Genomic DNA, 15,992 nt, shown 5'->3' with positions numbered 1-15,992 from the left:
CTTGCACTAACTCAAACTCAATTAACACTGAACGTCTAGCAAGTCGAGCTTGAGTTCGTGTAACTCAAATTAATCTAATCAAGCTCGAGTTTGAGTCAAGTCAACTCAACACGACACGATTCCCGCTCTCAAATTTGCTACAATTGAATGGCACTGTTGGTGCCAGAAACTAGTGATGGTATAAAAGCATTCTGGGTTCACGAGTAATAGAACCAAATGAGTGAAAGGACCAATATGTAAATTTCATAATTCTGCGGAGCATGAAAATAAATATTCATAACCGAACATATAAATTGCACGAGATTTGGAATATCATATTTCGTTATTCAGAATCAGAATGGCATGGTAGTTCTAAAATAGAGGCTTAGAGCAGTAATATCTAAAATAAATTTTCGAGTACATTAAATTTGGTGGATACATATATTTGAACATATGACATAATGACACTTCTCCTGTTTTTCCCCCTTTGGTAGTGGACATATTAAAAAAACATAAATCATTTATTTCGAAAAAATAATAACAAATAGTCAAGAAAGTAAAAGTTATACCGCGGACTTCATATTGTAAGTGACAGGAGTACCTATTTAACTCACTGCTAGATAACTCAGACCAGTGTTTTCTGTTAGCTACTTTTGGGGAGAAATTAGCTTATTTTCCTCTGAGTCGTGCTTCGTGGAGGAATCTCCGCCCATCAGTTCCTGAAAGCCTTCGACCTTCACAGGTTGAGCCCTCGGCATTCCCACATTCCTGTATGAAGGAGAAATATTCAAAGATATATATCCTCGATTAGATACATTTCACAATGATCTCAAAAAAATATGGAAAAGGATCGAATTCATGTCAAAACTCAAGATAGTTTCTTACGGTGATGGGATTTGTGGAATTTGAAGAGAAGTCATTGGCCTAAATGGGTTGTTGGCTTGAGAATGGAGAGACGATATTGCAGCAAGTTGTTGCTGTCGCAACTGTTGCTGCAGCTGGGGATGTCTGGAATTTATTGCAGTTAGGGCATTTGTATCAAGTGGAAAATCAGATGGAGCTTCCATCTTCACTTGCACCAGTGGCCTGTCCTTGTCCATATTCATATTCATGGCAGGACGAGGCGCTGCTTGTCGTCTTCTCATCCTCTCCCACTGCTGCTGTTGCTGAAAAGCCAGAAACTGGGGATTATTCATCTGCTGCATCTGAGGGTTCATTTGTCTTAGAATCTGTAAAAAAACCAGAGTAAATTAATTCAACATCAGATTTATTATAAATATTCTCATGTCAAAAACCACAAGTAAATAAAGGTATTCAAGAGAGTAAGAAAGCTGGTAAAAAGCATATACCTGCTGTGTCTGCTGAAAGGGAATTTGATGATGTGCTGGCAATTGTGCATGGATTCCCAGCACTTGTTGCTGAGTTTGGTGCACAACATTCTTAGTGTTGTCCTTCACAAGTTCAGCCAAAGCCCCCAGATTACTACAAATCAAGAGCATAACAAGTTAGTCAAATGTGGAGGAAAGAAGTTCTCAGATGATGGTAATAAGCCTCAACACAAGCTACATTGACGAAGAAAAAATAATAAGCAACTCATGGATCAAAACTCAGATAACTTAAAACACTGGATTACTCTTCACCGCAAGGTGAGGGAGTGACATCATTGAGAAAAATATTGAAGGAAACATATAAAAATATAATGCAAAAGAAAAAAACCAGATACAAATGCCAAAAATACAATGCATGATTGCATATGTATAGCGAAAAAACTATAAGCAACTCATGGATCAAAACTTACATAACTTAAAACAAAGGATTACTCTTCACAGGCCACAGCAAGGTGAGTCAGAGTTATATCATTGAGAAAAGTATAGGAAACAGATAAATACAATGCAAAAAAAAACCAGATACAAATGCAAAAATACAATGCATAATTGCATATGTATAACGATAAAGTTGATTTGTACAGGCATACAGCAAAACATATCTCATGTTTAATGTAATCTTTCGAATTCTACTCGACAAACTGCATGAGTCCCTGCTCATCAGTGAGTCTTTTCCATAGTCGGACATGGTATATCTTATCATTGTAAATGCCTCATACAGGGATATATCAAGAATTTTTTCCCAGTGGAGTCAACGTATGCTTGAACAATGATCAAAGCAATCCAAGCATGAGAACTAAAATAATATTTTATTATAAAGACCTTCCGGTGAAATGAGTATGCTTTAGAAGATGCAACAGAAACAGAATATATGAGCAAAATAAATGAAGGTAACATGATTTATTAAAAATACGGGCCATTAATAGACCTCAAAATTGTAGTACGATCAAGTCCACTCTTCCTCATTTATATTTGTCCTAACTCCCATGTATTTCGCAGATAACACGTAACATATCGTGTTCATTTCCAGTAACAGATAACGCTTCTAAAAATTTCACATATAAAGTAAACAACACATTTCTCACCTATTTTCTGACATCTGAAGGAACATTTTTAATAACTCAATGGCTGAACACTGTTTCCGGTAGCTGTCAGCAAGGAGCTTCAAAACACACCCCAATTTGTTGATATGACAACTCAAAAACTGCGTCAAGACTTCTACAGGAGCCTCTGTAGAAGATTCAAACCCCACATTAATTAGTAATCGTGCTACTACCTTCTGCGACATTTGTGATGCTTCTTCTTGACCAAGAAGTTTTTCTCTTGCTTGAGATCCATTTTTTCCAGGAGTTTGACGTCCTCCTTGCTCCATATTAAGATATTCAGGTCTAATACCAAGCCTTTCAATCATAATAGGGCTGATCACAGAACTCTTGCTCATAATCTGTGGCAGGTTATCCAAAACCCCGTTGAACTGTACTTTCTGATTGTTATCCAGTGCACTTCTTTGCAGAACCGCACTATCAGGAACGCAATTCAAAGTAAACATGGTTTCAGGGAAAAAGACTGTTTCATCAGCTGTGTTACTGTCAACTGCAACCAAGTTTGATAGCAAACTCGGAGTGTCATTAAAAGCTGTTCTCCTCCTTTTGTGATTCTCTAGTACTCTAAGATATGTGGCCATCTGTTCAGGTGTCCGCTTATCCGATTCTCTATCCCCTAACAGTAATCTATATGATTTGCTTGCTTTATATTTCTCAAAAAACAGAGTATACCATGTTTCCGGCAATTCTTCGAACTTAAACCTTTGGGATATTGAATCAACTTCGGATTCAATATACCTTGTACCAGCATTAAGGCTTCCTTTAGATTGCCCCTGCGAAATTCATTGTTAACGAGAAAAATAAATCTAGCAGTGAATTAAAACATGAAAGACTTCAGCAATCAAGCAACAGACAAATGAAAAAGATTTGAATTACTGCATAGACAGAAGAATAGATCAGATAATCAAGTAACTGAACAGATAAATAGAAATTCTGACGGGCTAAATTTACAAAATATGGTACTATTTTGATTTTGAGCACCAGTATTTTATTCGCATCAATATCTTATCCTAACTTTTGTTCTCTATCTTAGACACCGGTATTTTAAACTTTACCTTTTCCTCGTCTTACTAGACAAGAACTCAAAAGTACAATCAAGCCTCTAGATAATTAAACTGGGATTCTCTAACTAAATTCAAATCAATTCAGAAGATATTACTAATCACAATTCACAGCTACTAAAAGAAATTGCAAAACCTTGGAAGGTGCCATATTCCATGCAGCTAGGCCTTGGCGGGGTTGATCGCCATCTTGAGCACCATTTTCCAAAGTGAAATACACATCATCGCCATGCAACTCCAAATCTACACTCAAATTTATATGTTGAACAAAGGTTGAGTAAAAAAATGACAAACCTTAGGTTGCTGCAGTAATAAGGTGCGGAGGGAACAAAAATGACGAAAGTAGAGAAAATGGGATCTCAATGAGCAAAATATATTCCTCAGAGTCGGCCCTCTAGAAAAAGAAAGTGCGAGCTAAAAAGGGCACTGATATATAAACCTAGATCAAGATTTACAAACATTCGAGACTAAAATTACAGACCATAAACTCCAATTTTGTACAAATACTACAGCTAGAAACAGAACTGTTCTGCACTAAGAACGAGGGAGAAAATTTGAGCCTGGTTTGGAAACCCAAATTATCGATACGAAAACAAAATCCAAACCCAAGTTAACAAAATCATGAATGTAAACCCTCAGAAAAAAGAATAATTACAATTGGGATTAAGCTTTGAGACGGCGGGGAACTGCTGCTGAGATTGAAAGAATAGGGAAACCGAGGCCTTATCGTAGAGGAGAGCGCGTGCACGTAGCTGCAGCTGGATCTGAGACTTAGTCTTGGAGTCATTGGGTCGCATGAAAGCGTCCCAGGAGGCCGGGGACGAGAGGAAGTGAACGAAGTTGGAGTAGACGGCGTCTCCAAGCCAGGAACGCCACACGCCGTGGCTCTCGAGTTTCCGCGCGAGCTCGTAGCCTCGGCCGTCGTCTCCCATCAACGCCATGAACCTCCTTTTCTCCGTGATCAATTATCCTAATTTGCCATTAACCGTTTTTTTAACGGGAATAGGAATAGGAATATATACATAAATTTTATAAGTTGATTGTTCGGATAAAAATGAGATATTTATGAAAAAGTATTATTTATTGATAAAAAGTTGTATGAGATGATTTTATGAGTCAAATTTTGTGAGACATATCTGTTATTTGGGTCATCCATGAAATTCTCCACGATAAAATATCAAGTTTTCAAAGTAAGTAGACGAGGTTTCTTAAGTAGCAAGTCATACAGGCCCAGCCCATTTAACTCTTGATTTGTTTCTTAAGTAGCAAGTCATACAGGCCCAGCCCATTTAACTCTTGATTTGTTGATAGGGTTTCTGTGAGAGACGCCACCAAAATTCGAGTCTCGCCTTCAGCTCACCAGCCATGGACGATACCGCCGTTGTCGCCTCCGCCATTGCACCCTCCACAACTCCAAAAAAGGGCGTTCAATTTGCGCAGAAGCCCAACTTTCAGCCCCTAAAAGCGCATGAAATCTCCGACGGCCAAATCCAATTCCGTAAAATCCCCGTCCCCCCTCATCGCTATACTCCTCTCAAAAAAGCATGGCTTGAAATATACACACCTGTATACGAAAAAATGAAAATCGATATCCGAATGAACCTCAAATCCCGCCGGGTGGAGCTCAAGACCCGACCCGACACTCCTGATGTCAGCAATCTGCAGAAGTGTGCAGATTTTGTACACGCGTTCATGCTGGGGTTCGACGTGATAGACGCGGACGCATTGCTACGTTTGGACGAGCTTTATGTTGAATCATTCGAGATTAAGGATGTCAAAACGTTGAGAGGGGAACACTTGTCGCGGGCGATCGGGCGCTTGAGTGGCAAAGGAGGAAGAACGAAGCACGCTATCGAAAACTCGACGAGAACGAGAATCGTGATAGCTGACACGAAGATTCACATACTGGGTTCCTTCGCTAGCATTAAGGTTGCAAGGGACTCTCTATGTAGCTTAATTTTGGGTTCCCCGGCCGCGAAGGTGTATTCAAAGCTAAGAGCAGTAACTGCACGCCTGGCGGAAAGGTTTTGAAATTTCTTCGCATTCGATTCTTGCAATTTCCCTATGGAGAAATTTTGGTTCTTTGGTAAAGATAATATTTGATGTTTGTGTTGATGGATTTTATTGTTATTCATAAACTTTATGGTTCAGTTTATAAGTTTGTTGGTGCATTTTTTTTTCTTGATTGATTTATATCTGAAGCCAATTCTTTTGTTGCTTCCATCTGCTCCATTCTGGCATCAAGGGTCAACCAAGCACCCTCGATCCTTGCCTTAAAGTAATGGTTTGAATGGGAAAAAGTTGGAACTTATTTGGTGAAAGGTTAACTTCCTTGTGAATGCGATAGATTTGCAAAGCAGAAAAACAACAGCTGAGACATGTTATAATATTAGATGAAGTATTCACAGAGATTGTGCTATTTTAGAAATTCCCACAAATTAAGAAAATTCCATTTGGAAGCAAAGATCATAGATGCGCCTTGGAAGCTTTCCAGGGCGCCGCCTTGGTGAAGGCCGCAATGTTTTTCTATTTTTTTAAGAAAATGGGCTGCAAAGCCTAGAACTCAAAGCCTTGAAATTTCTTCTCATTCGATTCTTGCAATTTCCCTATGGAGAAATTTTGGTTCTTTGGTAAAGATAATATTTGATGTGTGTGTTGATGGATTGTATTGTTATTCATATACTTTATGGTTCAGTTTATAAGTTTGTTGGTGCATTTTTTTTCTTGATTGATTTATATCTGAAGCTGGCATCAAGGGTCAACCAAGCACCCTCGATCCTTGCCTTAAAGTAATGGTTTGGATTGGAAAAAGTTGGAACTTATTTGGTGAAAGGTTTACTTCTTGTGAATGTGATAGATTTGCAAAGCAGAAAAACAACAGCTGAGACATGTTATAACATTAGATGAAGTATTCACAGAGATTGTGCTATTGTAGAAATTCGCACAAATTAAGAAAAACCATTTGGGAGCAAAGATCGTAGTTGCGCCTTGGAAGCTTTCCAGGGCGCCGCCTTGGTGAAGGCCGCAATGTTTTTCTATTTTTTTAATAAAATGGGCTGCAAAGCCTAGAACCCAAAGCTGGTTTATAAAATGGGCTGCAACTTGAGCTCCTCTCAATTGGGGATAATACATAATTATATTCCTCTAGTTTTCATTTTTCACAACTATGTTCCTCAAACTTTTCATGTGTCATTAATATATCTTGTCTGTTAATTTTTGTCTTAAAAATGTCTCTTGTCCTCAACTCATCAATCCCCTGTAACGGAATTCCCATTTGCTCTGTACGTGCATTAGCCCGCCCCAATTTAAAACTCAGAACTAATACGTTATTTTATCCCTTTAGTTTTCACTTTTTCCCAAATATCTCTCTTGAAAATTTTCAGTCTTAATTTACACGTCCATATGTTAAATTCTAACCCGAAAAATGTCTGTCGGCAACTCATCTCTCAATAGGTAATGGAATTCTCAAGTTTTCTACACGTGTGTCGGGAGAGCCCCAATTTATAACAATGTTCTCCATATTCTTGCATACATACACAAGTCCTAATCCCAAAATCCGAACGTCCTCATCGTCTCAATTTCTCTCAGTGCTTGCATGGTTGCATTATGGAAATGGATCATATACTCGTAGACACACACTTCTCTGGCATCTATAGCATCACTGTTAAATGCCACTCCCTCACTACTGAAAATTTAGTGTTCTTTGCTCCACTACGGATTATTTCACCCTACCCCTGCAGGGGTACATCCAAGGGCAATTTTTTTTTTTAAAAAATTTTTTTATTCTCCATGATATGAATCTCAACCCTTGATCCTGGGTGTGGGCACTGCCTCCACACCCAGGATCGAACCTTCCACTACCATAAATATTAGAGTCGTCAAAAAAAGTCAGACTCATCGTATCGTATCAGCACGTCCCAATTTGAAAAATAGATGTTGTGTTAAGTTTTTAGTCGTCCGTTTGGAGGCTGGTTTTTTTAAAAAAAATTAAATTTTCTAATTTTTCATTAATTTTTTTGATTAGTTGCATCAATTAACTTATTTTTAGATTATGTATTTAGGAATTTAAAATTAATATTTGATGTGTTTTAATTTCTCTTATTTTCTTTGTTTTTTTATAATTAAGTTTCTACTTATGTTATTAATATTATTTAGGTATGTGTGTTTTTTTAATTCAAAATAAAATCGGTAGCTTGAAAATTTATATGATTTGTTTATTTGTTTAATTGTGAAATTGATTACTAATTATTACGTTGTTAATGTATTTTTTTGGAAATCTCGAGTATTAACTTTTATTTCATAGTTTTTTTTCTTTTTTAATTAAAAAAGATTGCACAACTTGGGGCATAGCGCGGGTTTTCCAACCCGCCGGATTTGCGGGTTAGTCCGTCTGAGCTCTAATAAATATGGTAAACTTTAGAAGATTAAAGGATTATATCCTTGAATTTCGAATTAAATTCTTCAAATCAGATCCTTGATTTGTTCTATCAATCCCTTCCAAAATTATTCAACACAAACAACAAAAGTTCTTCTAAAGTAATACAATTTATCAAGGTTATAAAAAGCGTGAAACGTCCCGAAGCATGGATGTCGAGTTTCAAGCTTTTCAAGCTTAAGCGAAATTAACTCAAACTTAAGCGTGGAAAAGCGTTTTTTATCTTTAGTGTAATTGTCATTATCTCAAATCAATAAATGGATAAAGTAATACATAAATATAATAAATTTAAGTCTGATACATTAATTCTCATATTTATAAAAACATAAAAATCTCAAAATTATAATCTTTATTTGTTTTTGCAACTAGACTACATTAAAAATTGCTAAATATTTGTCAAATCATTGTCAAACACACTTAATCATAATTAAAATTAAAAAATAAACATCTAAATAACAAAACTAATTTATTATTTAAAAAAAAAATGCATACATTCAAAATAAAAAAATTAAAACATAAACAGATGCGATTAATTGTGTTTAAATATATTTAATTAAACGCTTTAATTACACATAATTCGATCAAACTATATTTTGACCACTTTTCTACTAGATTTTTTTGTCGAATTTCAAATTTAAATACACTTAAATGGAACTTAAACGTGCTTTTTACAACACTGCAGTTTATATATGCGATTAATGATTTAAATTTCACGTTATGTACTTTTTATTTACAAACAAGGACAAATTGGTGTTCTGAGAATTCTTTTAATTAGAGACGTCACGTGGTCTATTATTTTGACTTTTAAAGAAGATGGCCATCCGACCATTATTGCGCAATCGTACAAGACGGATTAAAGTGGACTATCCCGTAGGCATTAATTGTTCGTTCGTTTGTTTTGTTTTTATACATATTACGATGATATAATATATTTATATATTTTGAAAAATAATCTAACCAAAATATTTAATATTATTGGATCGAGTATTTTCTATTTTACAATAAATATGAATCATATATCATAAAACATACAACAGCTCCATATTTCGATAAAAAATATGCATGAATTGATATCAACTCCTCAAAATTCCTTTAACTTCAACTCCATCACCCACTAATGGAAGAGAGTCTCTTCAACTGAGGGTTAGGTTAGTTAATCCGGTCCGAGATTCGTTCGTAGGGAAATAATTATTGTTATCTAACATTTTATTTCAGAGTAACTGAGGTATATTGAAAGAGTGAGTCTCATATGAGACCGTCTCACGGATCATAATCCGTGAGACGGGTCAACCCTATTCATATTCACAATAAAAAGTAATACTCTTAGTATGAAAAGTAATACTTTTTCATGGGTGACCCAAATAAGAGATCCGTCTCACAAATATGACCCGTGAGACCGTCTCACAAATATGACCCGTGAGACCGTCTCACACAAGTTTTTGCCATATTGAAATTGATAGTAACCTAACATATGATCTTAGATTAGATATCAATTGTAAAATAGAAAATTTTCATTTTATCGAAAATTATCACCGATAATAATTGTGTAAATCAGATATTTTAAATTATGAAATATCAATGTGTTATTAAATCACTTACCCATCAACCTCAATTATCACTTAACAACGTAATATATTTACATCTCATTTATTATGAAAAATATATTACTGGAATATTTCTTCACAGAAAAGTATTCAGAGTGGTCCACATACGTACACAGTTGTTCGATTCAATTAATTTCATTTCATTCATAATTTCATGTATGTTGAAATTATATTATTTTTATTTCTCATTATTTAATTTACGGCCAAAATACTGAAATACTTTCTCTTTGGATGTCATTTTTATAATAAGTGATAATGCATAATTATACAATTAAATATTTTTAATCATATAATCAATAACCAATATTCTAAAAAAACTCGCTAATGTCTTTTAAAATTAAATATATTTAATCTCGTGAAGCACTCGCATTTTTGTTTCAACATTAATTCACAAGGTTTCATTTATTTTTTTTTGAATGAAAATATTTTTAGTAAACTATTAATCATTGCATTTTTAAAACTTTATCTGTTTTAGAACTTGGATATATATTTAATTAATCCTAAAGTTATGGTATAATTATATCATTTTATCTATTGTTTTACTTAAAATTAAAGTAAAAAATTTAAACGCTTTTTTATGTTTAATCACATACTAAAATATTTTAATCTCTTAAAACTTAAACTTAATCACGACACTTCTTCACATTTGGAGTTGTTCAGAACCTTCCATATAATCACACACATCATAACTTTTGGTAAAGTAGAAAAAGTTCTGTCTTACAAATGCTATCAAAGTCAGTGTCACAAATTCGATTCACATTGATTTCAATGAGTGCAATTATTGTGAGTAAGATTTTTGAGGTAAAAAATTGTATCTATTGACAGAACAATCGAAACGCAGCGTTTGAGGCATATTTGATTTGTTCTGTTATCAATATATATAATTTTTGATAAAACGTCAGCTGAGTCTTTCATTTCATAATATTAGAAAATTAAATTTCTGAAATATTTTACACGAATACCAAAAATTGATGGATTTGGTCCATCTTGAAGCTATATATATATATATATATATATCGATTACTCCAAATATTTAACTGTACCATAAACCTTAGTGGAGATTTACGACATTGCCTTTTTCTAATATTGTTTGGATGTGATGGAAGATCATCGGTCAATACGACTAAAACATGTTTGTTCGTTCGTTTGTTTTAGGCCATCTCTTTAACCAACTCCATAATTTGTCCGAGACCCACTGACTTTGGTTAATTAAATAATTTTAAAATTAATTATGGAATCATAAATATTTGGACGTAAAATTAAAATCAGTATTTTTAATTAATCATATCTATTTTGATGTATTGAATCCCATGAGTTTGAAATTCACTTTCTTCATTTTCATTGAATTTCAAAAATTCACCCAATGGAGTCAATATAAATTCATCGGCCACCATTAAAACAACAAAAAAAATCTATCAACCCCTCCGAATTTAAATCAACCCATCTAAAAGTAATGCTGTATAAATTATTCCAACATTAAAATTATTTAAATTCTAACCTCTTCATCATATCTAGTTCCTCCATATAAATCCATATTTTTCTTCTAAAAACAACTTTATTTTGACAAAAACTTATTGAGACGGTCTTATGCACGAGTCGTATTTTATGAGACGAATATCTTATTTAGGTCATTCATGAAAAAAATATTATTTTTTATGCTAAGAGTATCACTTTTTTATTGTGAATATCGGTAGGGTTGACCATTCTCACAGATAAAAATTCGTGAGACCATCTCACAAGAGATATACTCCTTTATTTTTATTTTTCCAAATTATATACATTGATATATGCATGCATGCATATAACCTGGGAGAAATAGCCATTGATTTTTTTTTATTTTTTTTTTTTGAGTTGATGGAGAGATATTTTGTTACAATGTGGTATCGAACACGAGACATAATCAAAAACTTAATATTTTACTGTCAGATAAGCTACAAGTCATCGACGCTTGTTATATTAGTTACTACCTATTATAAATAAAAATAAATATTATTTTTGCTTAGAACGAAGTGGTTAATCGGTAATTTCTAATTGGATTTGCATTGGTGAGGTTGTTGACTTGACTTTTTGGTTTGGCTTTTTTTTTTTATTTTTTATTTTATAAAATAGTTAGTATTTTGGAAGAGCTTGGTTAACCAACTAAACCACGAATTTCAGGCTTAGATTTTTTTACCTTTGTCTCTCATCGTTAGTTGGTGTCTGAAACCGATTAATAACTAATTCGTTATCCATTTTTAAATATACGATATAACATGCTCGTGATTAAATTTATTATAAATATGATATTCCACTCAATTGAAATTGAAAATCGTCTTATTTATATAATTGTCACTCTAATACGAGTTTCGTATAAAATTGACGTGGGATTCATTTATAATATATAATCCAATCCAGAGGAAAACCATAAATTGGTTCTTTAAGTTGATCTAATCAGGCTATCAATCTGTAAAAAAAAAATAAAAATCGATCAGAATGCAATGAATAGAAGGTTTCTTCCATGTTTACTTCCATATTTTGTAGTACTAATACGATGTTGATCTTAAATATTGTTGTCAACATGATGTTGTTTATTTTTTATATATATATTTTAAACATTGAGAACCCGCAACGCAGCCTCTATCTTTGATACGTTCTGGGTAAAGACAAAAGATCAATGTAGTAGTGTGGGGACCCGGACGCTAATCATCTTCTTAATCATTTTTGGGGTTTAATTATCAGTTAAGACAAACAGGGTCTAAAAATTTTTCTTTTAAAATGCGGAAGGTAATGGAATCAATCTATTATACAAACTAGTATAATAATACAAATGTTGTATAACATGCCTCTAATTTAAAGTTAGGTTCAACTACTACATTCAAGTAAATAAACCTATCTACATCCAAGTCCGTGATCACCACTCTAATCTCGATCTCTTCTCATTTTCTGGACCCTGATCCTGCCCCACCTGTTGTCATGCACACATACAAAACAAGACAACAGTCGTATAACTCCGATGAGATATAAATATCCCAGTATAAACAATGTATTAAATGCAATCATATAAAACATATATAAAAGCATAAACAAACATCAAAACATATATCTAATCTGATTACCTGAATCAATGACTCGTGATCTAATCTTATCTTATCTCAAATCTAGGGATCCCAATATAATTTAGACTTTGGTATGCTGTATCGAGTATCTGAGATAGACGTCGATCTACATCTAAGGCTCTTCGATACACCGTAAGTCTAGAGTCTTATCGGTTCTGAGAAAAACTCGGCGGTTCTGCCCTAGCTAGGCTGATCTGCCCTAGACTCGGACTCTGACTTTGTTCTAAGTCAATAAATTAACATATCAATATGATAATCTGCAAATATCAATGCAATAAAATAAAGTATGTGATTTAGGGAAACTCAAGTCAAACCTAACTCGAGTTGTACAATCCCGAATCAACATTTATTTATACATTTATCCTCTCGATCTGACGAAGACGAAGTCATGCCTTCTGATCTGTCCATACCCCGTCTGGCAATGACAATCGTACAAATACAATATCAGTATAAGCTCAATTCAAAACCTGTTCTGATCCATACTCAAATCAGTATATAATCTGATCCATATCTGAACAAGGTACAATCTGATTCATATCAATGATATCACGTTACAATCGAAATCATTACTAAATCTGATCAATCTAATCAACTGATGTTTTAACGGCATAACAACACAGTCTCGATACCCCGTCAGTCTAAACATCACAGATATAATACCAGAACTCATAATCAATAATGACATAACTCATAATTTCAACGATAACACAAATCTGATATCGAATCTCTGTCAATATCTTTCGAAAATCATAACAAATACAGAAACAATCTGTTCTTCAATCTGACTTCAATTCTATAATATCTACTGTAGCAGAAACACCATATCTGAATCATATTCAATTCTGACAATATCATAAATTCAAATCTTGTCTAAACGTAACAAAACTTACGTCCAGTTGAAGCCTGCTCTGACAGGAACTCAGTACTGCAGTCGGATTCAAAATCTGACGGACGGAGTTAAATATAAAGGCGTAAGGATTTCATAAGCTTTCTCGTAGCTTTCCTTTCTCGATTCTTATCAATTCTGAATGAATTGATATATATATATATATATATATATATATATATATATATATATATATATATATATATATATATATATATATATATATATATATATATATATTTATATATATCATGTTGCATGCAAAGCTACGTGTCACACATTTCTTCAATCCTGATTGGCGCTCGGGCGGTAATAAATTTCCGCCCGGGCCCTCACTCGGCGCTCGGGCGGTGTAATTTACCGCTCGGGCGCGGAGAGTTCTGTCCAAATCCTCGGTTGAATATCTCCTGGCGCTCGAGCGGTAATATTCTACCGCTCGAGCGCCAAACATTCTGTCCAAGAAATAAAATTGGCGCTCGGGCGGTGCTTTTCTACCGCTCGGACGCGAGATATTCGGTCTAACATCTTGGTTTAAAATAAACCAACGCCCGGATTCGTCATTTGAGTTCCTATAACCTCAATTCTGTCAATTAATCAATGTCTGATTGTATCAATTAAATCTCGGGCATTACAAGTAGCTCGCAAATTACACTGACCATGTAAACTACATTAGGTTTGCAACCTCATGTAGCATAGATGTGGTTACTGATTCATGTGAGTAGCTAATTTTGCAACCTAAAAATTCAATACATCTTAATTCAAGTAGAAAAGATTGTTAATAGAGAGTCGAAAGCATAAAAAAAATTTTTGAATTTTTTCCAATAAAAAAGAAAAGAAAAGAACGTTATCGAGTATTAAATATATTAGTAAGTCATGACACATGCGATGTATGTTATCCGTAGAATAAAAAAACACAGTTTTTTTTTAAAAAAAATTAAAAATTAACTTATCAACTTTGAAATTTAAATGATAAAATAGTTTTTGTAATTGAAATTATTGAAGATAATAGATATGATGGAAAGAGATTTGTCAGTGAAAAATAATATAGTGTCATATTTTCAATATTTTGTATCGAGTTTAATCTGAAAAGATAAATGTGTCATTAATACTACTTGTTATATATGTTTGATTTTTCAAAAATCATATATTAGTATTACATATCAAACAATTGATATTCAAAAATCATATTTAATAACCATATTTTTAATGTTTTTTTACCGATTTACTTACAAGAAAAGACATATGGGTCTAAGGAGTTCAAACACATTTTTTTCCAACATGGGAGCGAAAGGAATTTTTTGTTTTCTTTCGAGGATTTTTGAGAAATTCATCGTTAAAAAAATATTGTTTGTAGGGGCTCACCCGCTCCTAGGACATGGAAGGAGATGGAGTACCTTTGTCACACATAGAGCCGCATAATTTATGTTTGGTCCATCTCGTAGATTTACTCGTCGCTAAAAAAAACGTATTAAGTTACAATTTTATAGACACGTTTCACTTTTTGAACTTGTGAGGCAAAATGTTACATCTACGAGAGTCATTTCTAGATTATTGATGCTGGTAGATAAAAGGTCAGGCTTTGAAAGACGCCACGTTCTAAGGCCATCTCCAACCCATAAATCTATTTTGGTGCAGTTTCTGCACCAAAATAGTGCAGTTTCTGCACCAAATATAACATCCATCTCCAACCCATTTACTTCAAATCTTACACTAAAAAGTATATTCCTAAAATATTCTTTTTGTTTACTATTTATTTACAAATTTAACAATATAATTATAATTAATGTTAATATTAGTATTATAATTATAATTAATTTTTTTGTGTTTGAATTTTTATTATGAATTATATTTTATATCAACACGATTTAATTTTAATCTTCATTTATATAATATTATTATTAAAAATATTTAATACATATTTATATTAATTAAAAAACATTAAAAAAATCATTAAATCAAATTATTCCTTATTTTTTATTTATTTATTTAATTTTTTCTTATTATTTATTAAATCAAATTATTCCTTAATTATTATTTATAAATCATTATATCTAATTATTAAAATAATATATTAATATTAAATTATTATTTAAATAATATTTATAATTTTTAATATAAATATTTATAATAAATAAAAACAAAAAAAAAAATAAAAAAAATTAAAGAGCTCTGCGCCAAATTGACGCAGAGCTCTCCTCTGCGCCAAATTTGGCGCAGAGGAGATGGAGCTGCGCTATTTTGGCAAATAAGATATAAGGTCAGGTTTTGGGACAAGACACCACGTCATAAATGATAAGGATACTATAATACCTCTTATCCCACATTTAGGAATTTTTTGAAGAATTTGTATTATTTAAAAAAACGACTTATATTAATACTTGAGTATCCATTTTCGTTAAACGATTATGGAATACAAAAGAATGTGCTATCAGGAGGTAATTGTG

The 15,992-nt window shown here is 33.2% G+C and overlaps 2 protein-coding genes across 2 annotated transcripts; one reads left to right on the top strand and one right to left on the bottom strand.

Moving 5' to 3' along the window:
- Positions 1 to 303: 303 nt before the first annotated feature.
- Positions 304 to 4,525, bottom strand: LOC140815598 (uncharacterized). Its single transcript, XM_073174695.1, has 6 exons — positions 4,184 to 4,525; positions 3,665 to 3,771; positions 2,450 to 3,240; positions 1,329 to 1,461; positions 865 to 1,208; positions 304 to 747 (listed from the first exon to the last, which is right to left on the bottom strand). Exons 1-6 carry the CDS (start codon positions 4,467 to 4,469, stop codon positions 627 to 629), a joined length of 1,782 nt encoding a protein of 593 aa, XP_073030796.1. The 5' UTR covers positions 4,470 to 4,525; the 3' UTR covers positions 304 to 626.
- Positions 4,526 to 4,843: 318 nt separating this feature from the next.
- On the top strand, positions 4,844 to 5,699 carry LOC140815534 (uncharacterized). The gene has a single exon (XM_073174636.1). It carries the CDS (start codon positions 4,894 to 4,896, stop codon positions 5,557 to 5,559), a length of 666 nt encoding a protein of 221 aa, XP_073030737.1. The 5' UTR covers positions 4,844 to 4,893; the 3' UTR covers positions 5,560 to 5,699.
- Positions 5,700 to 15,992: the final 10,293 nt, after the last annotated feature.

This window comes from Primulina eburnea, chromosome 1, assembly GCF_022965805.1.
Source record: "Primulina eburnea isolate SZY01 chromosome 1, ASM2296580v1, whole genome shotgun sequence".
Lineage (NCBI taxonomy): Eukaryota > Viridiplantae > Streptophyta > Magnoliopsida > Lamiales > Gesneriaceae > Primulina > Primulina eburnea.
This window is presented reverse-complemented; position numbering and strand designations above follow the sequence as displayed.

What these genes read in the sequence shown, in the direction of transcription:
- LOC140815534 (XM_073174636.1), top strand. Translation starts at nt 4,894, where the DNA reads ATGGACGATACCGCCGTTGTCGCCTCCGCCATTGCACCCTCCACAACT.
- LOC140815598 (XM_073174695.1), bottom strand. Translation starts at nt 4,469, where the DNA reads ATGGCGTTGATGGGAGACGACGGCCGAGGCTACGAGCTCGCGCGGAAA. An exon ending in GGAATATGGCACCTTCCAAG is followed by an intron (nt 3,241 to 3,664) that starts GTTTTGCAATTT and finishes TGAATTTCGCAG; the next exon opens with GGGCAATCTAAAGGAAGCCT. An exon ending in CTTCAGATGTCAGAAAATAG is followed by an intron (nt 1,462 to 2,449) that starts GTGAGAAATGTG and finishes CTTGATTTGTAG; the next exon opens with TAATCTGGGGGCTTTGGCTG.